The 27,484-nt window shown below is 39.7% G+C and overlaps 14 protein-coding genes across 14 annotated transcripts; 6 read left to right on the forward strand and 8 right to left on the reverse strand.

The window, feature by feature from the left end:
- Window positions 1–20: 20 nt before the first annotated feature.
- HG535_0D03900 (tRNA threonylcarbamoyladenosine dehydratase) lies at window positions 21–1,334 on the reverse strand (the record flags this gene model as incomplete). Its single annotated transcript, XM_037288515.1, has 1 exon — window positions 21–1,334. The coding sequence occupies one exon, from the start codon at window positions 1,332–1,334 to the stop codon at window positions 21–23; it is 1,314 nt and encodes a 437-aa protein (XP_037144410.1).
- A 271-nt stretch (window positions 1,335–1,605) lies between these two features.
- On the reverse strand, window positions 1,606–3,030 carry TFA1 (transcription factor TFIIE subunit TFA1; the record flags this gene model as incomplete). Its single annotated transcript, XM_037288516.1, has 1 exon — window positions 1,606–3,030. The coding sequence occupies one exon, from the start codon at window positions 3,028–3,030 to the stop codon at window positions 1,606–1,608; it is 1,425 nt and encodes a 474-aa protein (XP_037144411.1).
- A 1,263-nt stretch (window positions 3,031–4,293) lies between these two features.
- On the forward strand, window positions 4,294–6,258 carry MAE1 (malate dehydrogenase (oxaloacetate-decarboxylating); the record flags this gene model as incomplete). Its single annotated transcript, XM_037288517.1, has 1 exon — window positions 4,294–6,258. One exon carries the CDS (start codon window positions 4,294–4,296, stop codon window positions 6,256–6,258), a length of 1,965 nt encoding a protein of 654 aa, XP_037144412.1.
- Window positions 6,259–6,327: 69 nt separating this feature from the next.
- NEM1 (Nem1-Spo7 phosphatase catalytic subunit NEM1) lies at window positions 6,328–7,578 on the reverse strand (the record flags this gene model as incomplete). Its single annotated transcript, XM_037288518.1, has 1 exon — window positions 6,328–7,578. The coding sequence occupies one exon, from the start codon at window positions 7,576–7,578 to the stop codon at window positions 6,328–6,330; it is 1,251 nt and encodes a 416-aa protein (XP_037144413.1).
- Window positions 7,579–7,800: 222 nt separating this feature from the next.
- On the forward strand, window positions 7,801–8,661 carry NAT4 (N-terminal L-serine N(alpha)-acetyltransferase NatD; the record flags this gene model as incomplete). Its single annotated transcript, XM_037288519.1, has 1 exon — window positions 7,801–8,661. The coding sequence occupies one exon, from the start codon at window positions 7,801–7,803 to the stop codon at window positions 8,659–8,661; it is 861 nt and encodes a 286-aa protein (XP_037144414.1).
- A 1,229-nt stretch (window positions 8,662–9,890) lies between these two features.
- On the forward strand, window positions 9,891–10,793 carry MOT3 (Mot3p; the record flags this gene model as incomplete). Its single annotated transcript, XM_037288520.1, has 1 exon — window positions 9,891–10,793. The coding sequence occupies one exon, from the start codon at window positions 9,891–9,893 to the stop codon at window positions 10,791–10,793; it is 903 nt and encodes a 300-aa protein (XP_037144415.1).
- An 80-nt stretch (window positions 10,794–10,873) lies between these two features.
- Window positions 10,874–11,377, reverse strand: TVP18 (Tvp18p; the record flags this gene model as incomplete). Its single annotated transcript, XM_037288521.1, has 1 exon — window positions 10,874–11,377. One exon carries the CDS (start codon window positions 11,375–11,377, stop codon window positions 10,874–10,876), a length of 504 nt encoding a protein of 167 aa, XP_037144416.1.
- Window positions 11,378–11,670: 293 nt separating this feature from the next.
- HG535_0D03970 (RING finger and CHY zinc finger domain-containing protein) lies at window positions 11,671–13,695 on the forward strand (the record flags this gene model as incomplete). The annotated part of the gene is made up of 1 exon (XM_037288522.1): window positions 11,671–13,695. The coding sequence occupies one exon, from the start codon at window positions 11,671–11,673 to the stop codon at window positions 13,693–13,695; it is 2,025 nt and encodes a 674-aa protein (XP_037144417.1).
- Window positions 13,696–14,215: 520 nt separating this feature from the next.
- Window positions 14,216–16,358, forward strand: HG535_0D03980 (NHP6B family protein; the record flags this gene model as incomplete). The annotated part of the gene is made up of 2 exons (XM_037288523.1): window positions 14,216–14,225; window positions 15,148–16,358. The coding sequence occupies 2 exons, from the start codon at window positions 14,216–14,218 to the stop codon at window positions 16,356–16,358; spliced, it is 1,221 nt and encodes a 406-aa protein (XP_037144418.1).
- Window positions 16,359–16,695: 337 nt separating this feature from the next.
- On the reverse strand, window positions 16,696–17,325 carry IRC21 (Irc21p; the record flags this gene model as incomplete). The annotated part of the gene is made up of 1 exon (XM_037288524.1): window positions 16,696–17,325. One exon carries the CDS (start codon window positions 17,323–17,325, stop codon window positions 16,696–16,698), a length of 630 nt encoding a protein of 209 aa, XP_037144419.1.
- Window positions 17,326–17,620: 295 nt separating this feature from the next.
- On the reverse strand, window positions 17,621–19,654 carry HG535_0D04000 (uncharacterized protein; the record flags this gene model as incomplete). The annotated part of the gene is made up of 1 exon (XM_037288525.1): window positions 17,621–19,654. The coding sequence occupies one exon, from the start codon at window positions 19,652–19,654 to the stop codon at window positions 17,621–17,623; it is 2,034 nt and encodes a 677-aa protein (XP_037144420.1).
- Window positions 19,655–19,989: 335 nt separating this feature from the next.
- Window positions 19,990–20,454, reverse strand: SDD2 (Sdd2p; the record flags this gene model as incomplete). Its single annotated transcript, XM_037288526.1, has 1 exon — window positions 19,990–20,454. The coding sequence occupies one exon, from the start codon at window positions 20,452–20,454 to the stop codon at window positions 19,990–19,992; it is 465 nt and encodes a 154-aa protein (XP_037144421.1).
- Window positions 20,455–21,034: 580 nt separating this feature from the next.
- On the forward strand, window positions 21,035–23,164 carry RCO1 (Rco1p; the record flags this gene model as incomplete). The annotated part of the gene is made up of 1 exon (XM_037288527.1): window positions 21,035–23,164. The coding sequence occupies one exon, from the start codon at window positions 21,035–21,037 to the stop codon at window positions 23,162–23,164; it is 2,130 nt and encodes a 709-aa protein (XP_037144422.1).
- A 121-nt stretch (window positions 23,165–23,285) lies between these two features.
- On the reverse strand, window positions 23,286–27,167 carry PDS5 (sister chromatid cohesion factor PDS5; the record flags this gene model as incomplete). Its single annotated transcript, XM_037288528.1, has 1 exon — window positions 23,286–27,167. The coding sequence occupies one exon, from the start codon at window positions 27,165–27,167 to the stop codon at window positions 23,286–23,288; it is 3,882 nt and encodes a 1,293-aa protein (XP_037144423.1).
- Between the last annotated feature and the right edge of the window lie 317 nt (window positions 27,168–27,484).

The following is a 27,484-nucleotide window of genomic DNA, read 5'->3' on the forward strand; positions in this document are numbered from 1 at the left end:
TTATCTATGGCGGACTTTTTTTACCTAAATTGCGAGTAGTATCTTTCCTCTTGAAATTTTGCGTCAATCCTATCCAAAATGTGTTTGGGATATACGTCCTCCAGCTTTTCGCCCCCATTTAGTACGCGGTCCTCATGTTTCTGTCTTTCCTCTTTGGTCAAAATTACAACGTTTTGCAATGAAACAGGTTTTGAGGGGTCCCACTTGGATAAAGTAAGCTTGGTCGAATACCCACTAATTGGAGATTTACCTCTAAAAATTTCTTCCAAAACATAACTTACGTCTGATAAGGCTACCGGAACACGTTGATCTTTTATTCCAATCCGTGTCATTTGTCCAGCCAAAGTCTGAAATAATCCATCATAGAGCTTCATTCTGTTCTTTCCCTCGATTGGATCCATTGGATAACCAGATACTTTTGCCAGGATCCATGTGGCAATTGTCAAGCCAAATATTCCGGGCATTGTGCCTAAAACCGGAAGAATTCTTACACGAAAATCTTTTAAAGCACTCAACTCACCTACTTTACCCTTTTCATACTCTTCATCGGGCAAAGGCAATAGTTTTGCCTTACGTGGATCGGGCTTTTCGGCACTGAAAGCTACTGGTATACCCGTGTGTACACCCTTAAGCTTTAAGCGCCTTCTCACAGAACGTGCCAATGGGTCTTCTTCGGTCGCTGTGATATCTCCAATATTTATACGGGTTGGGTCGCTTTTTGTGGAAGCACCCATAGATGATATAACCTGCAGTTTTTGATCATAAACATATTTCAATAAATCAACTTTCGTATTCAAGTTATCAATACAATCAACAACCATTGTTGGCTTCCCTCCGCCATAAATAAGTCTTTCAGCATTTTCAATAGTCCACAATTCATTTATAGCTTCAATTTCACACCATGGTGCAATTTTCAGTAGATGCTCTTTCAGGCAATTCACTTTTGGTGTCCCAACATCACTCAAATTGGCACAGCTATGCCTATTTAGAGAGCTCAGTGATACTTGATCAAAGTCAATCACTCGTATATGGAAACATCCTGAGCGTACTAGCATTGTAACAACCCACGAACCTACGCCACCAGCTCCCACTACAACAATGTATTGTTCTTTGAGTTTTTCCATACCTTCCTCACCTAAGAATGCATAGTTACGAGCAAGTTGTTCTCTGAATAATTCATCATCATATTCTTTGTCCTTTGAAGCCTTATCTATTCCTGTATTGACCTTCGGGGGTTTTGAAGACCTCAACTTCCAAGCTATATCTATACATTTCGTGATGGCTACTGAACATAAGGCTGTAACAGCAATAATTTTCCAGGCATCTTTAGACATCACTGCAAGGCTTTTTTAACTTATCAAAGACAAGGCAGGTGTTTACAAGTGCCAAGGATTCGTAGACAAATAGAGTTATGGCGCTATATGATTTAATGTTTCATTTTTCAATTCTAAATTGTAGCTCATCGCGTAATTTTGAAAATTTTTTAATTCTTCATTTTCTTTACTTCGGTCAGAGCAGAAAGGCGTTAAGTTGATCTATACATCTATCTAGTATAAAAAAAGCCGAACAAAAAAAAAAAGTATGCTCGATGAGTTGGTGAAGCGACTAAACATCTTCAAATTCTATATCCATTTCTTCATCGTCATCGTCGTTGTCATCACTGGTTCGTCGATTGGTATTGCTATCAGTAGTACCACTAATGCCGTTGATACCATTGACTTTAGGTTCCTCTTGTTTAATGTTCTGTTCCCCCTCCTGATCATTTTTCTCAGCGACGTCTTCAAGATCGTCGTCATCATCATCATCGTCATCATCATCATCATCGTCCTTTAACGGAACATCATCATAATCTCCGGGTTCATCATCATCATCGTCATCATCCTCTTCATCATCTTTGAGTTCTTTTTGTTTCTTGGCTAGAGAAGCATAATATTCATTTAATGTTCTCTCATTTTCCCTTTCTTCTATTTCTTTCTCGGTCAAAGGACGATGCTTTGGATAAAACTCATCAACACCTTTTCCATCACCATTAACACCATCGATGGCCGTTTCTTCGAGAGACATATTTGCCTGTGCGGTAGTCCTTGGATCAAATTCTTCATCCTCATCCAGCCTGCCCAACGCAGATTTTCCAATAGTACTCTGCTTATGCCACTCAGGAACAGCATTTTGCTTTCTTTTCTCTTCCGCTTGACGTTCTTGTAGCACCCGTTGAGCGATCTCATCATTTGCAGTTGTAATATTGACATGTAGCGTAGCTTGTGAATTAGCTCCTGCACGCCTGCTACTATCATTACCAAGTAAAGTACCATCCACACCAGCAGTCAATGAGGAATCCCCTGGTCTGAACATCGTACTGCCCTTCTTTGGGTTATATGTGTAAGCAGCACGAGATTGATTTTGCGGTGGTATTAATCTTGCTAGAGCGGTTTCGAAGGTATTTTCGTCGATTCTTGAGTCATCAATTTTTTTCAGATAATCAATAATAGGTTGAACTTGGTCCATAAGTCTATTCAACCTATCTTGTTTTTCTTTATTTTTCTTACCCGAGTCATCTTCCACCAGTGGATGATCACATAATGAGCAGACAAACTCCGTTCTATCGTAATTCAATAGCTGTACAGCTTCTAGTTGACTATATTTCGTAGAGCATATTTCGCACATGTACCCATTTGGAGCTGAATTTTTATCTAGATCATCTTTCAGTCTTTGTACAACTTGATGAACCTTCCATTTTATTGCATCAATAGCGTGTGGAAACTTAATATAAAAATATATCCTCTCTACACTCTTGGAATTTGGTGGATATTCTCTCTGCTTATGAGTAGACATTAAACCGTCAGATCTAAGTCTAGCCACCAAGGGTCCTAAATCTGTTTTATTTATGCCTAGTAATTGCTTTAAATCCTCTTCTGCCAGAACAGAGTGGAAGAGTATCGCATCCAGTAGCAAAACGTACGAACCACCGTAAAATCCTCGCACTACGAATTTCAAAAGATTTTTGACGATTTCATCAATAGGTCTATCCATTTTCTTTTGTCGTCAAGTGTATCTGAAAAATCCCTATCTTATCCTGCTAAATATAGAGTGTAATGGGAGCACAGATATTGATACAGCTATAAGATCAGCAGAACCTTGGTTAGCCTGCGTTGTTGTAAATCAGCGAAATGCTAATTCATCTGATGGCTTTTCATGTTTCCATATGCTTCGCTTCCCAGTGAAAAAAGACAGCATTAACGTACAAAGTGATCATCAATTGTCAAATATCGAATACCAAAGCGATCAAAAAATTTCAAGGAAACACACTCAATTATAGGCTAACTAAGCTGAGCCCCCCTACGTTGTGCTATGCGAAGCGGTACATGCTCATCATACAAGCACTCCAAATAATTCCATAGGCAATGCGTAACCTTAACATAACTCAGTACAAGCATGCCTATGCTCTAAAAAGAGCAGTACCGGCGATGCGGTGAAAAAGAAAAAGTACCGAAAAACGATAATTTTTCAAAAATGTACCAGTTTGGCCGATAAAGATAGCGAGTGCAGCATCTTCTCTTCGTATTGTGTGGAACTGCAACGTTTGTTTACTATCAGTGATTTGTTGCCATGTAGCGGCCCGATTTACTCCGGTAACCACTGCATTAGAGAGTGATTGGCAGTTACTGTACCTGTGCCGTCAAAAATTAGAGGCTAATTGTAAGTGCTGAAGTCAAATATTTAAAAAAAAAAGATTGCTCATCAAGCTAGCATCTCACTACTTGGAGCCAAAAATTTCCACTTGGGCGGCTACATTAAACGAGGTCAAAACGCGCAAACACTGCCAAGACACACATTTCTCTCTGCAGCATTGTCAGTTTTTACTGCAAGTATCATCTGATTATACAGTCGCTTTCTGCCAAATCTCGCCGAAGTCTTTCTCTTGATGCATTGAGTGTTTAACGGTTTTGATGATAATCATATGACGAGCTAATCATCAGACTTCTTCTCGAATTAACTATACAGACGACGTTTGATTTTTTACACCTGATGCGCGATTCCTCCCGATGAGCTTCATGCGAAGCGTTTTTTTTTTCAAGAAATTTTTTTTTCTTCTTTACATTCACCGAATCGGATTAATACGGCCAGAGAGATACAGTTATATACATACATATATATTAGTCGAAATCAAGTGCGACTGGCTAGTTAACACGTCAAGTTAGGGCGAAATTGGATGATCTAACATACAGCGGCTTTAGTCTTCACGTTTTTTTCTCACACATAGATTCAATATTTTTTTTTTGTCATTAGCTCGATATGTTAGCCTCGAAAACTGCAAGCTCAGTTACTAGAAGGGCATTACTGATTAGACAAACATGTCGTCTATATACTTCCAAATCCAGAAGTAACTTCGCAACCACAACGAGGGACACAACGTTTAATCAAGCCAATTTTGACGAAAGTCAGGTCCAAAAGACCCCAGTTGGTTCCAAGGCAAAGCAACTCTTCGAATCCGGCAAGCCAAAATTAACTCGTCTTTCTGTTGATGGCCCTATCGAGTGTCCTTTACAAAGTTTTCAACTTTTGAACTCACCATTGTTTAACAAAGGCTCTGCTTTTACTCAAGAAGAGAGAGAAGCTTTTAACTTGGATGCTTTGTTACCACCACAAGTGAATACTCTGGATGAGCAGGTGGAAAGAGCTTACAAACAGCTTTGTTATCTGAAAACACCATTAGCCAAAAATGATTTCATGACCTCAATGCGTGTTCAGAACAAAGTTCTTTATTTTGCGTTGGTAAGAAGACACATTAGAGAATTAGTTCCCATCATTTATACGCCAACCGAAGGTGATGCTATTGCAGCATATTCTCATAGATTCAGAAAACCTGAGGGTGTTTTTCTAGATATCACAGAGCCCGAGTCTGTTGAAAGAAGACTATCTGTTTATGGATCAGATAAAGATGTTGATTACATCGTTGTTTCAGATTCGGAAGGTATTCTTGGTATCGGTGATCAAGGTATCGGTGGTATTCGTATCGCAATTTCAAAGTTAGCATTGATGACTCTTTGTGCGGGTATTCACCCAGGACGTGTTATGCCAGTTTGTCTTGATGTTGGTACAAATAATAAAAAATTAGCACGTGACGAACTATATATGGGTAACAGATTTGCAAGAGTCAGAGGTAAACAGTATGACGAACTTGTTGATAAGTTTATTAAAGCTGTCAAGAAAAGATTCCCAAATGCTGTTTTACATTTCGAAGATTTTGGTGTGAAAAACGCTAGAAGAATTCTTGATAGATATCGCAATGAATTATCATGTTTTAATGACGATATACAAGGTACAGGTGCTGTTGTTATGGCTTCGTTAATCGCAGCTCTAAAACACACCAATAGAGATCTAAATGATACTAAAGTTATTGTTTACGGTGCAGGATCAGCTGGTTTAGGTATTGCTGATCAAATTGTTAATCATATGATTACACATGGTTTAACAAAAGAAGAAGCTCGTTCAAAGATTTATTTGATGGACAGACGTGGTTTAATTCTATCGTCCCTACAACAAACCTCTACCAACGCGCAACACGTTTATGCAAAGGATGATAAAGAATGGGAAGGTTGTAATACAAAATCCTTATTGGATGTTGTGTCAAAGGTCCAACCAACTTGTCTGATAGGTTGTTCAACGCAAGCTGGAGCTTTCAACAAATCAATTGTTCAAGAAATGTATAAGCATAATCCAAGACCAATTATTTTCCCATTATCAAATCCAACAAGATTACACGAAGCTGTTCCAGAAGATTTAATGCAATGGACAGATTTTAATGCTTTAGTTGCTACAGGCTCACCATTTCCTCCAGTTAATGGATATCGTATATCTGAAAATAACAACTGTTTTTCATTCCCTGGTATTGGTCTAGGTGCAGTTTTATCTCGTGCAACAGTTATTTCTGATAAAATGATTTCAGCGGCTGTTGATCAATTAGCATCACTTTCGCCACTAGAAGAAGGTAACTCAAAGCCGGGCTTACTGCCACCTTTAGAAGTTATTCAAGACACTTCATCAAAAGTTGCTGCAGCTGTGATTTTGCAAGCACTAAATGAAGGTGTTGCCCGTATTGAAGATGAAGAAGTTCCTGGTTTACCAGGCAAAAAGGTCCAAGTTCCACGTGACTTTGACAAATGTTTAACTTGGGTGAGAAACCAAATGTGGGAACCAATTTATAGACCAATGATCAAAGTCAATCATGATCCTTCGATTCATACTCATCAAATTTAAGATACAGTTTTTGTAATATATTCCGTAGTGTATATTAAATATGCATATTTTAGAACTAATTATATGTAATTATGAAAATGCTTGTTCACCATTCTTCAATGCCAGAATATCTCTAACGTCGGTTGTATACCTCAGAGCCTCTAAAAACGGTAAAAGCGTTAAAAGATCTGTATCTGAAGGATCGCTTATCCAGCCTTCCACTTGAATTGCATTGTCAACATTCAATGCATAGCTAACAGGACTGTTATCCACCAATATGATCTCACCAAGACCACCACCATTCAAATTTGCTACCGCCATTTGATTTGAGTTACCACAAAGTATCGAAAGGTCCTTAATATATCCAACACCATCTCGCAGGATACAGTTGTTTCTGTATAACCTTTTGGTGAAATTTCCAGGAATCGAACTTTCAAGCCAATCAATGACGGGGTCGGCATATTCCTTCATCGAGGCCGTGAATACGACCAAATCGTACCACTTGCTTACTTTTGAGAGGAACAGGTCGCAGTACGGTCTCTTGTGAACATAATACAATGTCGAAACCCCGCTGACCGCGAACCTAACTTCAACCATATGGCCTTGTGAGGAATTGCTGTGAGAAGTATTTCGCGATGCAGAATGAATTAGCGTCTCGTCCAGGTCCATGACTAGAATCTTCCTCCTCTGGGCGTTCAGCACCGATTTTGGTATGAGTTTCTTGGGGAATAAAAATCTCCCCATTTTCTTTGTCCCCAACACGTTTCCGGACGACGTATCTGACCTGCCCGAAGACCTGGCGTGCGCATGCCCCGTAGCGCTGAGATTGCCGCCGTTTGCCTTCGAGTTTCTGGCCGGCGTGGCCGTCGTCTGCAGCAGCGAACCCTTGACAAAGTCCCTCTGCAAGTACAACTCGCCGCCCCCGCTCAAGTCGTCCTCATCGTTTTCGCTGATCTTCGCCAACGTGCTGCTCACCTCACTCTTTGTCGCCGCCAACGCTCCAGAACTCTCCTGCCCCCCGCCCTTGTTTCGATTTTTGTGCAGTTTCGACTTCACACCATACTCTATGAGCATCAGTGGCGAAGTCACGAGGAACCACAGAAACTGCGTCGGCTTCAAAATCAGATAATGCGGACAGAACAGAACGATCGACCACACCACCAACCTGATCCGTGTTCTGATGCCGACCTGCTGTTTCGCACTGCTGCCCTCGCCCTCGCCGCCGCCGTCTGCTGCACTCGAACACCCAGCTTCCTCGTTCTGAACCTCGCTGTAGTCGCCGCTATCATCTTGCTGATTGGAACTCTGAAGATTACTACTTATGTAAGATAGAGCATTCATGAGACCATTACTGGAGACCTGACAACAAAGTAGACCGAAGATGATCGACTGACTAGTAGCAAGTTTTCCTTTTTCCCTCTAATTTTTCATATGGCCTGCCCTTAATCCGCTGGCACCGGGAGTTGAAGTACACGCGATGGAGGCCCAAACCGCAACAACACGGAATTCTGTTGAACTCCTCGTACACAGTGACAGACTCCTCTGGCCCTCCAGCAGCTCTTCATGTGCCCGCCGCGACCCACGCGCCGCAATGTGACGGAACCACTCTTCAACACAGCTACCCAGCCGCAACCTGTCCCCTTGGCCACGTCCTCCAGCCTCACAGGAACCGCCCCCCCCTCGGAAGAAGAAAAAACGATCTCTCCCTCCATGCAAATCAACACGCAAAGATTCCTCGAGCTGATACACGCCGAATTCCCCGATCAACTCGCCACACCGCGCGCAGACACGCTGCACAGACGAACCTTCAGAATCGACCATGCCACCCCCGACAACGGCTGCCCTAGCTCCGCCACGCTGCCCAAGCTCCTACACCTGCTCGCCACCAACCTCGGACAAAAGTACGATGCCTGCAACGCGCGCCTGTACCACAACTCCACGCCGTGGCAGCAAAACAAACTACACGAAATGAACACCAGCGGGCTAGCCTACGTGGTATACTCCAGCAACGACGAACCTCAGATGTTTCTCTCCTTCCTGATATGCGAAGAATGCGACATCCGCAAACAGCACGACCAGCACCAGGTCCTGTACCTGTACGAGATTCAGATCCATGCAGCGTATCAGAGAATGGGGCTCGGTCGAACCTTATTGCACCATTTGAGGCGTCTCGTCCCGTCCATCAACTCCAACCTCCAGCTATCGGTCTACTGTATAGAATTGACTGTTTTCGGAGATAACCACAATGCAATACGCCTGTACAAGAGCGTTGGCGGTAAATTGACTTTTGGATCTCCCAAAATAGAATTCGAAGTCGAGAACGAAAATCAGAGAGTGACGCGCACAACTGCCGCGGCCCGCAACGCAAGATCGTCAAGATGTCGGTTTGTAATTCCACTTTATTTCACCTTCTACATTACCTAACTGACTGTGCGCGCCAGCTTGCTGGCTCCTGCTGCCTGTCGCAGCGACTGTATTCCGGACCGAGCTCGCGTGCCCCTGGATCCTCTCTGGGTCCTCAGTCCGTCGTTCTTCTTGCGTTGCGATCCTCTCCCACGATCGCCCCTTTTTTCCTTCCACGCTGTGGCAGCCGCGAGTTCCGGTTCCTACAGAAGAACCCCACCAAAAAAAGCGCGCCCCCATCGACCAGAGATCAACGCAGTTGCTCCAAGACGAAAATTCGTGACGTACAGCTGATGCTTCGTGACGTACGGATGTCCCACTTCATTCTCGAACAACCTTTTTTTTATTTTTTTTTTTTCATTTTTTATATTTTTAGTTTGTTCCACGAATGGAACAAAAACAAAAATTGCTCTTGACATGTGAAGGAACAATTCGATCATTTCATCATCCTTTATTTTTTCATTTTTTTTTTTTTGTTTTTTCAGTTTTTCATTTCCGCACTTGCCTGATTTGTCGCGGTACGGCCCATTCTTGGTCGTCGGAGAATCCCGCAAATCCCTTTTACGGGCAATGAAACAAAAAAGACGGAACAGACGCAAAAGAACGAATGAAACGAACAAAACGTACAAACATTACTGGAATAGTGCGAACGGTGCCCTGTCAAATAATTGGAAATTCCTGCCTTAAAGTTTTTCCACAAATCCGTTCCTTTTGTTGGCTTTTTTTGGATTTCTTTTAACGGGCACTTTTAGCCGATTTTCTCACTGCACTGGTATCTGGGTAAATGCTTGTGGGCTTATTTATCGAAAAACAAAGTTTAAGGTACAAATTACAGTACAGTACGTGAATTTGGCTGTTCTTTCTTTCAGCGGGCGTGAGCTTTTGAAGCGAATGATGGGAAAATGTAGTCGTTTTTCTTTTCGAAGGAAAATATAAAGGAAAACGAAAAAGGACGGTTATTGTTTGCAATCGCTTGTGCTGCGTGTGGGTATTTTTTTGTATATATATTTCACGTTCACGTTACAGTTGAGTGAGTTCCTTGGATATCGGTGTGTATATATATATATATATACATATTTATGCCTACATATATACTGTCTGCAAGATATATATGTGCATGCGTGTATATATATCTGTATATATATACACATATTTAGATATAGTCGATTTTCAAGTTTTTCCTTATATGCAAAGAAACTTCTTTTAGGGTCGGAGCTGGCTTATTAATTGAGATTTTTTGACTCCAAAAAATGATGATGATGAACTGGAACCATGAACAACAACAGCAGCAGCACTTTCCCATCCACCAGCCGATGCTCTCCGCGCAGCAGCAGCAGCAGCAACAGCAGCAGCAGCAGCAGCAGCAACAACAGCCGGCACAGCCTTCTGCTCCACCGCCTCCACAGACTCAGGAAGGCGCTTTTTTTTTCCCACAACAGCATCCTCCACAACAACTGCCGTCACAACGACATCAAGCACTGCCGTCGTACCAATACTTTCTTAGTCAAACTCGTTCGTCTCCGCAAAATCGGTCTTCATCGACAGAGGGGCCACAGCAACAACAGCAACAGCAGCAACAGCAGCAACAGCAGCAACATCCCAAGTTACAACCGTTTTTGCCTGGTTTATCACAAGCCCGAAATACTAGTGTAATAAACACCCAGACGAATACAATCGTTGACAATACTGCAACCACTGTAAGAACAAATCCGACTGATGAAAACAGTCAAAGCAAAAATTCAAGCGTAGATTCTTCAACGACATCATCAAAATTCCTAAATATTAAGTCTGATAATAGAGCTACGTCGGTTGATGAAGAATCACTCATACATAAATGCCACCTTTGCGAAAAATCTTTCAAAAGAAAATCATGGTTAAAGAGACACCTATTATCACATTCTCCAAGGCGACATTTTCAATGCCCCTGGTGTTTAAGTAAGCATAAGAGGAAGGACAATTTATTGCAGCATATGAAATTAAAGCATACCGATTACGTATTAAGGGAATTAAAACGCAACGATATTTCTTTCAGTCCTCCATCAGACACAACCAATGAAAATATTAGAACTTTACTTTGCGAAGGTAGGCTAAATAAAGACGAAGTCAAAAAGGTTTTAAATTTATTGATTGATAAACACAATGATGAGACTTGAAAAAAATAATACTGGAGAACAGAGTTCATTTACTATACATACACATATAGATATTGATATAAACACTAAGAATCCATGGTTCATAACATTTCCCTTACAATTGCTTCATGTGGGAAATCGTCATCTTGTGGATTTTTCAATATCTTTGTATTTTGAAATTCCTGATGCTTACTGAATGCAATGCCATAGCTGATTGCTGATATTGTTAGTCCAACTGCAACAACTATTAAACTTGTTGCTTGTAGAATTATTGAGCACCATTGGATTACACTCATACCAATATAAAAGAGACATCTGTAACCATTAGTTTCGAATTTCTTAATAAATTCAATAAAATTATTACTCAATGGACATATCTTCAACAGAAACGGGATCTCAATAAAAAGTATAATCAGTCCTTGAACTATACTAACAATTCCAAACGCGATTACTGCGCTAACATGAAATAAGTTTGCTATGCCTAATGCGAGGCAAAGAATAATATTGATGTATCCAAACCATTGCCCATATAAGCTGAAATTGAAACTTTTCAAATCACTGATAATACCACCAACATTTATAAATTGTCGAATATTTACAGCCATGTCTATTCTTACTCGATTATATGATTGCGTGGCGTTTCGATAACTGTTGTCTTCTCATAGTCTATATGGGCTTTTTCTCTCCCCTGGGTGCTATCTTTTTTTTTTTTAGTTTTGGGCTCATCGTAAAAAAACCATCGATGTAACTAGTGTAAAAACGAGCTTTGGTGGACTCCGCCAGAAATGAGACGTACTCTCCCAAATACAACCTTACGAGTGCAACGTCTTACTTTACCAAGTAACTTTAACTCACTGGAATAAATTATAATATTATCAGTTATCTGTATAGTTTGGCAATGAATAATCGGGAAGATCTTATGATTGATGTTTCCACCAACTGTAATATACGGGATACAGAAATGGCTTCCCAGGCAAAATTGCCCAGCAACGAAATTACTTCTCTCTCCAGAAAATTCCAATTAAGTACTTTCATTTATGATTTGCAACATGGTCTAAGTTTTAGTAATGCATTAACAAGGCTTCAAACCATGAAAGCTCTGATGGAGCAAGTAGTTTCAGAAGCTATTGAAAATAATATTGATAGCGAGGAGGATATTTTCGAAGATGCAAGCTCTACAATAGATGAAGGTGATGAACCTATAGGTATTGTACCCGTTACAGAGCCCAAAAAGATACCGACATACAATAACGTGATAATACCACAGGATAAAGATCCCATGATCAATACTGGAAGTAACAATGATCACGATGATGAACATGAGCATAATAATATTAGCTGTCAACATCACCATACTGAAACTGATACATCTTATGATCATCTTACGGTTATCTCGCAAGCAGAAAAGACAGATCATCAATTTTTAAGACTGCGTATTGGGGAAATTAATGCATTAGATATTAACTCAAAACAGAAGGCAACCATGGTTCAAAAGCTCATGATGGGAAATTATAACATAGAGCCTCCATCATTCAAGGATGGGGTACGGCCAGAGCAAAACCCTTCAGAAGTTCAAGATACCTATTTAGATGCGTTATCTAGTGTAAATTCTGATGATTGGAGACCCGAATATTATAAGCCAGGGGTTTACGGATGCCCTCACTACCAGCGGGCCTGTAAATTACAATGTAATATATGTCATTCATGGCATACATGCAGGTTTTGCCATGACGAGAAGCAAAATGAAAACTCAGCGTCATATCATCCTCTCCAAAGGAATGAAACAAAATGGATTATGTGTATGAGATGTCAAAATGTTCAAAGACCATCAAGAAATTGTGAAAAATGCAACGAAGAATTCGCACTTTACTATTGTGATAAGTGTGTCCTTTATGATAATGATGAGGCAAAGGATATATATCATTGCGATAAGTGTGGAATTTGTAGATTGGGTTTAGGATTGGGAATCGATTTTTTTCATTGTGATGGATGTCAGGCATGCCTTTCCATTGAGCTACTCAACAATCATAAATGTATTGAACGTGCAACAATGTCAAATTGTCCAATTTGTGGGGAGTATATGTTCACATCGGTAAAACCAGTTGTTTATATGTCACCTTGCGGACATGCGATTCACCAACATTGTTTCGATGAATACACAAAACATTCTTACAAATGTCCACACTGCCAAGTAACTGTTCTAAATATGGATGCCCAATTTAGAGTTCTTGATAAAGATATTGAAGAACAGCCATTACCAGAACCATATTGCAACTGGATCTGTATCGTTTCCTGCAATGACTGTAAGGGAAGAAGCAAATGCCCGTATCATATTTTAGGTTTAAAATGTGGCCACTGCCTGAGCTATAACACTGTCCAATTAAAATTGATAAAACCTGGAAATAAGGATGACGAAGATGTTGATCCAGCCGCATTGGAACAGTTCAATCATTCTATGAATCGTTCCTTAAGTGAAAATTTACTGAACGATCATTTTCAAACCGAAGACATATCCCCGCTAATAAATATGGATAACTTTGTGATGTCAAATATCGACCACTATATGAATTCATATTTCAAAGAAAAACCAGGAAAATTAAGAGAAAGTGATAATGTTAACGACTTTATAAATACTAACGGCCTTTTTAAGAGTCAAACAAAAGCAAGATATTCAAATGAAATCATGGCTTCAACAAGTATGCAAAGAGTGAGTTCGCTAACGGAGAAATTCAAACAGTTTATAAGCGGTAACGCCACAACCACCTCAATCGATAGTGCTATTTCCTTACAACATACAACAGAACGGTCAATCGGTGAAATATTTCAAGTGTGGCGAAGGGACGCAGCGCAATTCCGAGGGCAAGACCTCAGCAAGGACGACAGTCCAACTATGCCCAAAATTCCAGACTCCGAAGGCTCTTGAACTCATAGTATCCAGCTGTAGTATTTTATATAACTTAATCTAGTGTACAGGTCAACGTTTTTTAGCGATAAGACACATCTCTTGTTTCAAAAAAAGTTTTTTAGGGGCGAGAGTACCTACTTCTGTATAAATAGGCATTTGATTTTTTCCGTCTGAGAAGGAATTGACTGCCTGTGAAAGCGGCTCTCCATCTTAACAGATAGATCTTTCAAAGAATACAATTGACTTAGGTACGTAAAACCATCTTTAAGAGGCTACCAGATATATTAGACTTTTACCACTCAGGAACAAAATGAAGTTTTGGTGAAGTGATCAATTTTGTCGCGTGTTTTTGCATTGCCTTTGGTTTGCTTAGCTGGGCGGCTATGGGACGAAGAATCTCAGCACTTTATTCGTTACCCTCACGCAAGATATTGGCTCTCGTTTTCGTATGAAGGCATCACATTTTAATAAGAAATTGGGAAATATGGGCTTCAGGGTAACAGCCCAGTGACGGAGATTATACTGCTGTCGGCCGGGAATGGGTGCTTGTATGTCCGCTTTGGTCAGGTTCTGGTGAGGTCTTTGCTTGCGTTGCGAGAGGCGCATGCTACGCTGCGGTTCCTCATCTCGTACAGAGCGTTTTGATGCCGCAAGAGGCAATGCATGTATTTCCGGCAGCGTTTGGCAGTAAGTTTGTCTACACAGCTTTGTTTGTTGCATTTTTCATGCTAATCCCTCCCTGGACACTCTCTACTGGTTCATCTGCAAGCTAGCGAATTTTATTTAGGCTTTTTTTTCTCGTAAGTGTTGCCACTTTACACTAATAGGCATTGTGCAACATCCGTTCTGCTTCTTTTTTTCCTGCAAACCTCTACCTGCGTTCGCAAGCCACTACAAGCTTTCACAAGGTACTAGAGCAGAAGACAAATACCGCATCTTCCACACACAAGCGCCTACCAACTGTCAAGTTCAGGTAGTCACAAATAAGATTTCGAGTTGTGTACGTCCTTCCCCGTATTATTTGAAACGTTGTTGTTCCTAACTGCTAGGGGCTATTCAGAGAGTACTTCCAGTTTTTTTCGTTTATTCCTCCAAATCATCCATCCGCTGAAAATTTGCGCTGGATCCTTCCATAGGTACTTGTCCCCATTTTGTTTCGCTGAAAAATAAAGGAGACACAACAGACTCCCCGAAACAACAAAACAGTACATCTAAAACAAAACAGCTGTTTCCGAAAACAGAACGGTAAACAATACAATAACGTAATCAGGCTCGAAGGAAGAGCTACTGAATATTGTACTTATTGATTTGAATCCTACTGAGATTGTCTTATTAGTTGCCATTCTCCCTCATTATTTTTAGCTCCATTTTAGACTTTTACAATTTCGTTCACAATTCAAGTTCCTAGTTTAAATCCCGGTGACTCCCCTAAGCAGGAGGATACTTCTAATAATACTAACAACTTATTAGGGATTTCCCACGATCATCCATTGCAATTCCAGCAACTTGATCATACGGATAATCAATTTCATTCACCTCCACAACAACAAAGTTTGAATCAATTTCAGCCTCAAGCTTTTCAACCACCATATCATCAACAGTTTCAACAGCAATTTGGTGGACAAGGTAGTCAACAGCAGTTTAATCAGATAAGACAGCAACCGCAGCAGCCACAACAACAGCATCACCAACATCAATCGCAGCAGCAACATCAATCGCAGCAGCAACGTCAATCGCAGCAGCAACCGCAACACACACTGTCTAATCAACAATCGCAACAACAGCAAGCTCAATATTCACAAGCAGGTCTACCTCATCAACCAAATAATAGTATACCTCAATTACCTCAGGACTTCAGTTATATTCAGGGCAATTCGGGTGTTCAAACCATCAATCAACAACAATTATCTGAACTAATGTATAACTCTTTTCTGTCACATTTGGCTCAGAAACAAGTCTCTACTGCTCTAACGAGCGCTCTTGGGACTGCTTCTCATATCAACCCAGCTACAGCGGCAGCAGCTGCAGGTAATACTTTTCTTAATCAGCCTACTCAAAGATATTTCCACAATAATGTAAGCAATTCAGCTACAATGATGGATGCAACTCATCCGGCTATGATGCAACCATCTCAGGAAGTTCAGGTTCAAGCACCTCAACCAGTTGCCAAGAAAATGTCATCTACTCAAAGTAGAATTGAGAAGAGGAAACAGCTGAAAAAGCAAGGCCCAAAGAGACCCTCTTCAGCATATTTCTTGTTCTCTATGTCAATAAGAAACGATCTTTTGCAACAATTTCCAGAAGCCAAGGTTCCTGAACTATCTAAACTCGCCTCTGCCAAATGGAAAGAACTGACTGATGATCAAAAGAAGCCATACTATGAAGAATTCAGAGTAAATTGGGGCAAATATAGGGTGTTAAGGGACGAATATGAAAAAACTTTACCACCCAAGAGACCTTCAGGCCCATTCATTCAGTTTACTCAAGAAGTTCGTCCAATTGTTGTCAAGGAAAATCCTGATAAAAATTTAATTGAAGTAACAAAGATGATTGGTGAGAGATGGCGTGGATTGGATCCTGAGAAAAAAGCAGAGTACACGGAAACTTACAAGAGGAGATTGAAGGAATGGGAAAGTTGTTACCCAGAAGAGACTAGTGAAAAAACTTCTAAGAAAAAATAGACCCTTTCCGATACTCTCACAATAAGTTTTGTGAGGCTTTTTTCAACCTTTTTCGTGATGAAAGGTTTTGTATTATTTCATTTTCTTAATATCCATTGATTCTATTCTATTCTATAATACAGTTCGAAGTAATTTAAAATAGCTTGTTCTCTTATTTGAGACAATGTAACGCCTCTCCGTAATTCTAGCTTTTTTTTGCTTTTCTGAACTGCTCAATTAGCATCCGATCAATAACGTTGTTCTCTCTATATGCAAGTTAAATAGATGTAAGCGCTAACTACTACCTGTTTTACAATGTCAGGTAAAAACTGCCTATTTCCCTTTGACAGGCAGAATTTCAATTGATCCAAATACCAACAAGACTTATTTCTAACAATTTATCAACACTAACCCAACGGTGATATTTATTAAATGCTGCGGTGCCATCTCTTCCGGCGCAATGTTTAAAGAGAATGTCAACACCACCGGGGTGAAAATCAAAATAATCTGTCATGGAGTAAACTCTCCCATTTATCACACTCCAGCAGTCTTCTTGTGTATTGTGCTTCCGTAATATTTCTGCATTAATTCTTAATGGTGGTTTAATTAAATATGGCGGAACTCCATTTTTAAGCTGCGTAAGACTATGAGGACTATTCAGTTGTTCTAGAGTCTTGACATCTTCACCAAGTAGTTTATCTACACGGGTGACTAAACCTTTTGACCTTTTCTTAGTTACTAATGCATGCCAATCTAGGGCACTATGACCAGGTTTCAGACTTACTTTCTTACGATATCCTCCACCTTTTAAGGTGGTACATCCGGCTTGGATGGGTACAGCAGACGTATCTTGGAACCGCACATGTGGAATGTTCAGAGATCGTGACGCGTTAGCTGCTGATTCTTTTGTTATAGGGATATGTGGTCTCTTGAAGGTATCATTCGAATCTTCCTGATTTCGAGATATTGGAGTCCTTAAAAAGTTCATTTTCGAATCTATAAAATTGAAATTTTGTTATGTTAAAACGATTTTGGCAATAGTCTTACTATCTCTTTTTTTTGGCTTGCTTTTTAAATTATCATATAGTACTTCAAGGATCACCGAGCGATGGCCTTTCTTACTCTCAAATTATTGACTACAAACGTCTAGTATCTGAAAAAACAGGAAAAATAAAGTAAAATGATCTCGACTTGTACATATAAGCGAGTATGAATAAAAGCTTATATTTCAGATAAGATATAAATATAGAGCTTTCTAACGAATATATTATATAGTTGGATTATCATAAATTGCTTTTGCAACAGGAAGCTGATTTGTTCACCGACTCTTCAAAGTAAACGGATTTGTTGAAGTTATTAGACGCTAATGGTACGTCAAGTGCTGGATTCTGAGTGAAAAATGAAGCGGGAGTTACTAGGAATTGCATGAAATCTGACGTCATGACTGGAAACTGTTCAGTGACTGGAGGATGAGTTAAGGCAAGCGTTGCCCAGACAACAGTATCGGTATTTCTGACGGAGTCAGTACCATCCGCCCAGTCGACCAGACCATTGTCCCTTTGAGACTGGTTGGTAAATTCACCTGCTGGGTAAAGTTGATCTTCTCCATATTTGGTAACCCAAAACTGTTTAGTGGCATAGTGTGCCCTCTTTACGTTATACGATTTTGGAGAAGCCAAAATCATTTGTTTCGCTGGCATCTCAAACTTATACCCAACAGGTTTCAAGGTAACAGGATTGATAGAGTTTTCATTGATAACTTTATAAGTTCTATTTGTGAAGGGTGACTGATCAACAGACCCTGATTTCTCAACGAAACTTCTTTTTTGATAACCTCCAACATTATATTTATTGTGTGGCAAATCTTCCTCCATGGGGACAATATCATCATAAACTACACTATTTTTATCACCATCAACCCTTGTATCAAATCTAAAGGATAGAAGATGCTGATGGAAAGCTGCTGTAACACCGGGTGCCACAATCGTTCCAAAATCGGTAACGTTATTTAAATCATTCGGCATAGTGGAAAGTATACCTGTTGCTCTTACTTGAACCGTGATAGCACCAGCTTGATCAAATATCATATTTATGATATACTCATAGTTTGCAACGGTAGCAATTGTTTGAATGACAAACTCTCTTCTACGGGTCACAACTGAATTGTCAGTTCTATAATTTTTGTGCAAAAATAGTAAACCATAATCCTGCTCATGCATACAAATGGTTGATGGTATTAAAACAGGATTACCTTCCATATCGGATCTTCTAGTGTCAAGATATTTGATGACCCCCAGACAATGACAACCTAAAGCCAATGAATTAGCAGTGTTACCAAACCCACAGTCGCCTAAATCGAAGGCCTGCTTCCTATGGAATGGAGGACGTGAGTCCAGGTAAGGTACCGTCATTTCTACTAGGGAAGCTCGGTAAAACAAAGATCTGCCCTTGAAATGAACATCGTAAATGGCAAAACCTTCTCTGACATTGGAGCACACCCTAAATTCCCACCCTTGCCAGGTGATCTTAGAACCATCAACATTGAAAGATGGCCCCTCTGGTTGACTAATGATAAGTGGTTTTAGACCTTCCCTAGGCTGATAGTCTTCAACTAGATCGGGATGATATTCAACAATTGCAGGTATTTTAGAGAGAGGTAACGTTTCGGTTATGAATCTTTCATCAGCACCTGAAGGTAAGTAGTCCATTCTAACAAATTTATGAGAGAGATACTCAAAAACAGGTGAAAATTTGAGCGGAATACTGTAATGGTTACTCTCGCTGTGATCAACGGCCAAATACATATAGGCTTGTATCATTGGTATCTTATCGTGAATGGAGTCTGTACCATACATCCATGGCTCACAAATAACTGTATATTTAAGTTTCCCCAAGGAGGGATGAGAATACGTGTGTTTGTCCAACTTCAATTTGGCAATTTCCGCTTGCACAATCGGATGATCCAGGATTGCCTTTTCGATAGCGGCAACACCGTCTGGTTGCAATGGTCCCACTGTACCCTCTGGAGTAATCTTGGAACTGATAACGAATTTCTCAGACACGTTAACAACTGCTTTGTATAGCGGCATCTTATTGTTTACATAGTAATATGCGTACACTCTTCTTGGAACATATGGCAATGGCCCACCACCGTATCTCTCGATATCAAGATACTTAATCGCATCCTTCTTTGGAGGATCTAATCTGTCTACTTGTGAAAACGACAGTTTACCGTCACCATGCAAATCCTTGAGCAAACTGGTCGCGGTCACAATCTCCTCGTCAGTGACAGGGTCAAATATATGCAGGTTTGCCATTTTCAAAGATCCGAAATTCCTTCAATAGTTCTTGTATAAGGAGACGAGAACAAGGAAAGAAGGTTAAGAGAATCAAACTTATAAAGGTCGAAAAAGCGTACGAGACTCGTAATCCAGTTTATATATGTATCGATGTTCTCAGCACAATCACAGATAGGAGCAACGTTCAATCAAACTTCTAAAATTGAATTGTCCTGAAAAGATTAGATATCTAAAGGCAGGCTAGGCCGCATGGAATTACCGTATTGGGCGAAGGCCGCATTTTACAAGCGCTCGCGCGCGCGTTGCACTCACTATCAAAAAGTTGACTAACCGTTGCAAGTTCCAATCAACGTTCAATCAAAGAAGTCATCCTCATCGTCATCAGTATCATCATTGGCCTTACTATTTTTGGTACTAAAACTGAACAATTCATCGTTGCCAACCAATTCTCTTCTGTTGAATATGATCTTGGTCTCATTCTTCTTGTTTTGTTCTCTGGCTACGCCATGTAAGATTTGAACGATTTCATCTTCCGTAATCTTGTGTGTTACTGTACCCTGTCTGAGAAGCTGTACAAGATACTGCTCGACAGCCTTGGCACGATCTGGCCTAACCAAAGAGACTCTGGTCAACCTCTCAAGTGCCTGTGGTTGCAGATGGCCAGCGATCAGGGAACCAATCGCTCCTGCCCCGGGTTCATCTCTGGCGGCGCCGTTACTGCTGCCGCTACCGTCTCTGTCGCCGGGGCCGGGGCCACCGGAACTTCTCTTTAGTTCAGCCAATCTGGCTTCTCTCAAAGCCTGCAACTCTGGATCCATACCGTATTTTTAAATTTTGCAATTGGCAGTTCTCATCGAGGAAATCATCGCGAAATGTATTCGAAAAAGTACATTCATTGTAGATATATCTTGTTCTTCACTAGATTTCCAGATTTTGCCATACTTTCGCATCTCAACTAACATAACAGCGGAAAAAATTGAAAATTGTTAGACTTACCCGGTCATACTGCCTGTCCGAATAGTTTCTCAAAAAGGTCTCCTCGGACAATTAATGGTTACCCGAATGTACTCGAAATTTTCTTGAAAATCGAATTTCGGCATGTCAAATTAAAAGTCTGAACAAGAGCATCAGCGCAGGTGTAGAAATATCAATTAAAGCCAAAAGATCTGCACTAGCAGCCATTTATTGGCATTGAAAACTGGCTTAAACTGCTCTGATATATTTTGGAATTATTTTGAATTGGTTGTTTTTATTGATAGTACCAAATTCGGTTTCATTGAGGTCATTTTTTTTCATTTTATTGTGGTCATTTTTTCCTGGTGCTACCTGTTTACATAAAACGGCACTGTTTGCCTCATAATATCCAGTCTTCTCTTTGAAAGGTTCTTACATATTACCATGGAGCACTCATCACGGTCCTCTGCCCCTCTAGAATCAGGAGGTAACCCTGAGACGAGTTTAAACAGCCTGATGCCAGCACCAACATCCGCAGATGATGCACAGGTTTCTTCGAAAACTGTGCCGAAAAATGGTAAAAATGGACGTAAGGCTGTTGAGTCTATCTCCTCTGATAAGCCGAACTCTCAGGTTAAAAGACCTAGGAGAACCACTTCTCAGTATGTGGATTATAACTTGAAAAAGCGAAGAATTATACCGCCTGATGACTATTCCAAAAGGGGGAAGCCCAGTAGTGTAACAGCCAGTAACTCAGAGGGGGACAGCGATATTTTCGAAGAGGACCAAAAAAGTATTATAGACCTCGATGAAAATGGTACACCCCAAATGAATGAGCCAAAACATATTATAGATGCAAAAAATGGAGCCACAGGAGTTTTTCTTAGTCAAGGACCTTCAGAAAAAATCAAAAAGGAGTATCTTTGGAATTACAAGAAGAATTCATCCGGATCACTCACTAATAACATTAATAATAATAAAAACTCAAATTCTGAAATGATTATACAGCCAGATTGGAATTTTCAAGATAAGTTGCTTGAGAATGAACTATACAAATCAAAGCTTAGAACGGTAAAATCTGAGTCAATGACTAAGTTAAGTAGTTTGCGAGAACAATTAAGGGCAAAGGATATACACGAAAATGAAAGGGATAAACTAATAGATAATGTCAATCGAACGGAGCAAGAATCCAACGATTGCAATCATAGTAGTCGCCATTCTACAACGCACATAAAAATTAAGGCCACAATATCAAAAGAATCAAAGAGCAAGTTATTTGGACAAAATTCAATTGCAAATTTGCCCCCTAATAGCAATTGTACAAAACCAAATAACTCAAGGTTAACAAATCCAGCGGAGGAGATTGAAAATGATGATTTTTGTTCGTCCTGCTCACAGACAGGTTCATTTTTATGTTGCGATACATGCCCTAGATCGTTTCATTTCCTTTGCTTAAATCCTCCGCTAAATGCAAACAATTTACCCGAAGGTGATTGGTCATGCCCACAATGTACATTCAAGCTCAAATACAGCAGTCAAACCCAAATTAAAAAAGTTGAAAAAGATTTCATACAGAATAAATTACCTACAAAGGGAAAGCTTTTTGGCAAATTAATTTTTCAGTTGGGGGCAACAAATCCAAGACAATTCAAGCTACCCCATGCGATAAGGGACTACTTCGTCAATATAAATACAGGGTCAAGAGATCAATATCAGGACGAAAAAGAAAAGGACCCTTTAACAGAGAAGCAATTGTTCGGTACGCCGTACGGCCAAAGTATCACAAAATTAGACGCATATAATCCAGATTCGCATTTCGACCCAGAAACAGGAGAGCTATTACTATGTTATAAATGCGGCAAATCCAAAATGGGCACTTGGGATAATCCAAACGATTCTCGTTTGATAACGAGGTGTGATTATTGCCGTACTCCTTGGCATTTGGATTGTATACCTGAAGTTCCCCGAGCTTCTTTAAAAAATTTGGGGACAAATTGGAAATGCCCTCTTCATGCTCCGACGGACAAATTAATGCATAAACAGCGAAGAATGACGAAAAATCAAAAATTTATAGAGCCATTCCAAACTTGTGGTTTTAAAAATAATGGTGATATTGATGTAGACTTAGTCGAAATATCAGCACCAGGCTCCAGGCAGATGATAGAATCGGCAAAAAATATAGGCAACTTTCCTCCAGTTCCCATATTAAAAGAGAGCTCTATTAAATTAGATTTCATGGACAAAATATATCGTGCTAAAAAAGTTCGGAGGGATAATGAATTAAAATGTCAGGAACATTTAATTGATCGACTAATTGTATCTTCATCGTTGGTAGCAATGGAGAATAATCACAGCAACTTAGCAGAGCTAATATCATTCATCTATTTCACATTAAATAAAGATGCACATGCAAAAAAGTTGTGGGATTTCAAAGAACTTTGCCATGTTGCCGAACAGGAATTGGAAAAGGTTGAAATATCCTCTGGAGAAATAAAACAACTCATAATACTAAAGAAGCTGCTAGAATCAAAACCGAAAGAAGAGTTGATAAGATTTTTTAATTTGGAGCCTTAAGGAAACGGTGTTTCCCATAGCAAATGAAAACTACCCATTTTAAAGCGCATATAAATCATATATTCATACGTATTTGAGGGGCTCTATAGCAGCTTATGCAACGATTTCCGAGCAATGAAAATTACTCAATCCCACCATCATCATTCTTATTATTCTCATCATATGCGACTTGGCCCTCTTCGCTTGAATCTATGTCATCATCTGCATCTTTATAGTCAATTTCCTTTCTAACTCTAAGGTTCTTCTTCACAATCGGAAGAGCGCCCCGTTTGCCCTCTGCCCTACTTGGAGAAATGTAAGATTGATCATCGCCATTTGCAATCGCAGACGACTCCTTTGGTTCTTTTACGACTCTTCTCTTTTTTTTTTCATTTTCATGATACTCATTCGCCAACAATCTTTTTTGAGCCTTTTGACGTTGTGTTTGAGATGCGGTTAAAACTCGACCGACCTTGGCCTTTATGTTAAGTCGTAGCTTTCCTGCAAATTTATCAGGGAGATGGGTCCTAAAAGAAGCTTGTGCTTCTTGCACACTCGAGAAAGGCATGAACAGGTCTGCCGGTAAATTCAATTTTCCGGGATATGTGGAATGCTGCCATCCCTGACGTTCCTTTAATGATAGTAAGATCATCTGTGCAAGTTCACCAATAATATACATCCGGAGGCAAGCAGTTTCGAGCTCATCCCCATTTGCAACTGTTGTGGACTGAGTTTCTTGATCATCATTATCTTCGAAATCTTGTTCATTTGATACAGCATCTTTGTAATTTTTGACCCTTTCTGCCAGGTAGTAAAGCAAACTGAAATTCTCTTGTGTTGCAACAGAATCAAAGTAGAATAACAGATAATCTATGGCAGTAGTCAACGAATTTAAATATGTATCATCTTTGGATGCCAGTCCTTCGACAATATCTGGGTGATGTGCGACAGCGTGTATTAATCTAGGTAGAGCTCTTTCAAAGAAAGTATTCTTCTTGAAGGATGGTTTGGTAAACGTATAATTTATCCAGGTTTTTGTACTAGACTTCAGTACCGCATCAGGTTCATAAGCGGTAAAAAAGATGAGTGGCAAAAATTTAATCGAAATCAGCTCGTATGAAATATAATGCTTTAACTGATCAAGAAATTCTTTTCTCACAGGCAGTGATTCATCCTCCACTAAGTTAATCAACTTGACAATATCTGTTGGATTAATAAAATCTCCTAAAATGGGAACTCGAGCCAATTTGAGTACCTGTAGCCCAGTACAGCATCTCAACTTAGTTTGATAGTTTGCAGGAGTTGGAAAGTATTCTTTATTCTGCTCAGATATAAGCTCACCACCACTTGCAATTAAATATGAAAAAAGTTTCATTGTTTTCTCGGTAAACGCCCTTGATAATTCGTCATTTGGAATTTCGAATGCGATTGATCTGAGCTTGTTCGTAAACAGCTTCAGTGTAAACAGCTTTGAACTCAAAGCAGAGTATCTTATGTCGTTTAAAACAAAATTTTCAAGCCATTTTGGCTGATTTTTGGAATCACCGACAACCTGATTTTTTAGTAGTACCTCTTTAATTAGATATCCCACAATATCCGTCGAATCCTCCGCTAAAATTTCGGGTGCATACTTCATGATTTCAGCTAATACAATAATATGGGAAGATATATTATTATCTTTCTGCAGATTCAATGGTAATAAACAGGACTTCACTTCTTTCAGTTTCTGTTGAGCAGATGGCAATAACGCAATTAATTTTGTAGCGTATTTGGCCTCGAGTGGATTACCCTTCAAAGCAAGTTTTTTCAGATTGATATGAAGGATGGTGTCGTCCAATTCTAGATGATCTTTCATTACCTTAGAGATCTTGTACAAAGTCTTCAGCGTTTCATCCACACTCAACACGTCTTTATTGCTGTCAATTACATCGTGTTTTTCGACAGTGTCTTTCAACGTCTTGATCTGCTCCTTAAAAAGAGAGGGATTCACTTCGGCTATATTATCAAGCAGTTTTCGTTTCAAAGTTATCTCATCGGAGGAGTAATGACTTCCGACATCCAGAAAGACAGAAATATTAGAAACGTTGTAAATAAATGGAGAAGACCTATAAAGGAGGACTTCAAGCTCATGAGCAATTTCTTTTGGGATGATATTTGAGACATTTCTCACATTATTCTTTCTAAATAATGCTGGGTCTTGTATCTTTATGATGAGCTCCTTCATACTGTTGACCAAAGAACTGTATGGCACGTCGTTTGCAATACAAGTTTTGATAAGATAAAAAACTCTTTTGTCATTAAGTAGTTTTAATACCTCTAAAGCTGCTGTTCCTTTTTGCTTATCAGCTAAACCAGATGCTAGCCAATCCACTGTTTTTCTAAACCTATTGGCTGTATCAGTATCATCTTCTGAATCTTTTTTCGCATTCAATTCATCGCAGAACTCAACATACTTTGAAAGTGCTAATGAAATCTGCAACTGCCTTTTATTGAAGGCGAAAAAGGAGGCAAATGCCTTTTTGTCAAAATTCGAAAGCATATTCAATATCTTCTTCACTCTCTTTTCATTATCCAGCTCAAAAGGTAAAAGATATTTGAATATTGCGTGATCTACTTGTTCGTTGATATGTTGATCGTTGATGTAATACAGTTCAAAAAGAACTCGGGGAGTAGTGTCGACAACCTCCCAAACATCAGCGTTTTGGTTCGTTCTTGCTATTTTTTCTAGCGATTCGGTATAAAATTGTGCAACTGTTAGTATGCATAACTCTCTGACTTCTCTGTTTTTCTCACGAGTTAATTGCAATAGACAGGAGAAAAAGGTTGCATTGGTTATCGACATCCAGATTCTTTGAACGCTTACGTCGCTGAGCACTAGCACAGAGCTCTTACGTATTTTATACTCGGAATCTATTAGTGTTTTTGTGAGTCCTTTGCTAATTTCTTGTGATACGTCATCCCTTACAGACAGCACTTCGGGAACCGATTCAACCCATTGCTGTCTTACTTCAACACTTACGTCTGCTATTTTAGACAACCAAGCTTTGAAAGTATCACTATGAGTTGTGACAAAATTGATACTGGAATTTACACTTAACAATGAACCAATCAACTTAGTGGCCTGTTTACGCAAAGTTTCGTTATCTGATAAAAGCTCATGATAAATAAACCCAATTACAGCAGACACCAAATCCGGAACATTTTCCCAGAGTCTAATGACAAGCTTATGAAGTTTTTCCACTGTTCGGAATGCGCTTGGTTTTGAATCATAAGCAGATACTGCATTTTCACCAGTGATTTGATACAAAATCTCGGAATAGTATTTCGTTAAATGCCGACTCATTCTGCTCGAGTATGAGTCACACAAAATGATAGATACTTCATAACCACAATTCGATACCACACCTAATCCCTCTGGGACTTTACCGGGGTTATAGGTTAAAAATTTGTTGAAGATCATTTTCAAAACTGGCAAAGGGACAGAGTCAAACTCCGATATCACTTCACCTAGAATTCCTCCTATGACTTTGAATAATTTCTGCCCAAAAACCTTTGTATCGTCGTAAAAAATTTGGAATAGCTCTTCCAACAATCGCCCGGAAGAGGGCAAATCTGTAAGCAATACTATAGATCTATATTCCAGCAGTCTTGTTATTAGGTATGTTTGTTGAATATAATAACCATTCTCGGGATCACCAAGCTTCTCAAATTGTGCCAAAATTAATTTGAAGATATCTGTAAGCTGTGGTTCAGTATAAGGCGCATCTGGCGCGTACAATCTGAGAACATCGCTAAGGCAACACGCAACAAAGGAACGAACACCTAGATCCTTGTGCCTCAAAAGCTTTTTACTAACGAGCGCTAATCGATAGGCATCCAGACTTGAGAGTTCCACTTCACCTTGCACTGTTGTCGATAATTCTTCATGAAGGGCAGCAAGCCTAGAGAGTAGTTCATCTGTAGCAATGAAACTGTCTGAAGTTGATATAATCGGTTTGTTGAACCTAAAGGTTGTCTTTGCCATTCTGGTCACCGATTCTTGAGCGGAGTAGCTGCTTTATCATGTATTGCTCAGATTACTCTCACGATGTGTTTTGTATATACAGTATTAAAACAAGTTTCGGAATTTCATGTTGACGCGTTCGAAAAGTGCGGCGCGTCAACAAATAGCCTTTTCAATGTTATTAAAAACTAGGACATGATATGTATATATAGTCGAGTGCCTACATCAGTCGAAGCTACTGGGAATCATCATCCGGCATACCTCTTAGGCAATGGAAAATAACAAAAAGTCGGTGTATGCATTTAGGGACAAGAATTGTTATAAAAAGGGAATGTAGA

The sequence above is a fragment of the Zygotorulaspora mrakii genome, chromosome 4 (genome assembly GCF_013402915.1).
Source record: "Zygotorulaspora mrakii chromosome 4, complete sequence".
Classification (NCBI taxonomy): domain Eukaryota; kingdom Fungi; phylum Ascomycota; class Saccharomycetes; order Saccharomycetales; family Saccharomycetaceae; genus Zygotorulaspora; species Zygotorulaspora mrakii.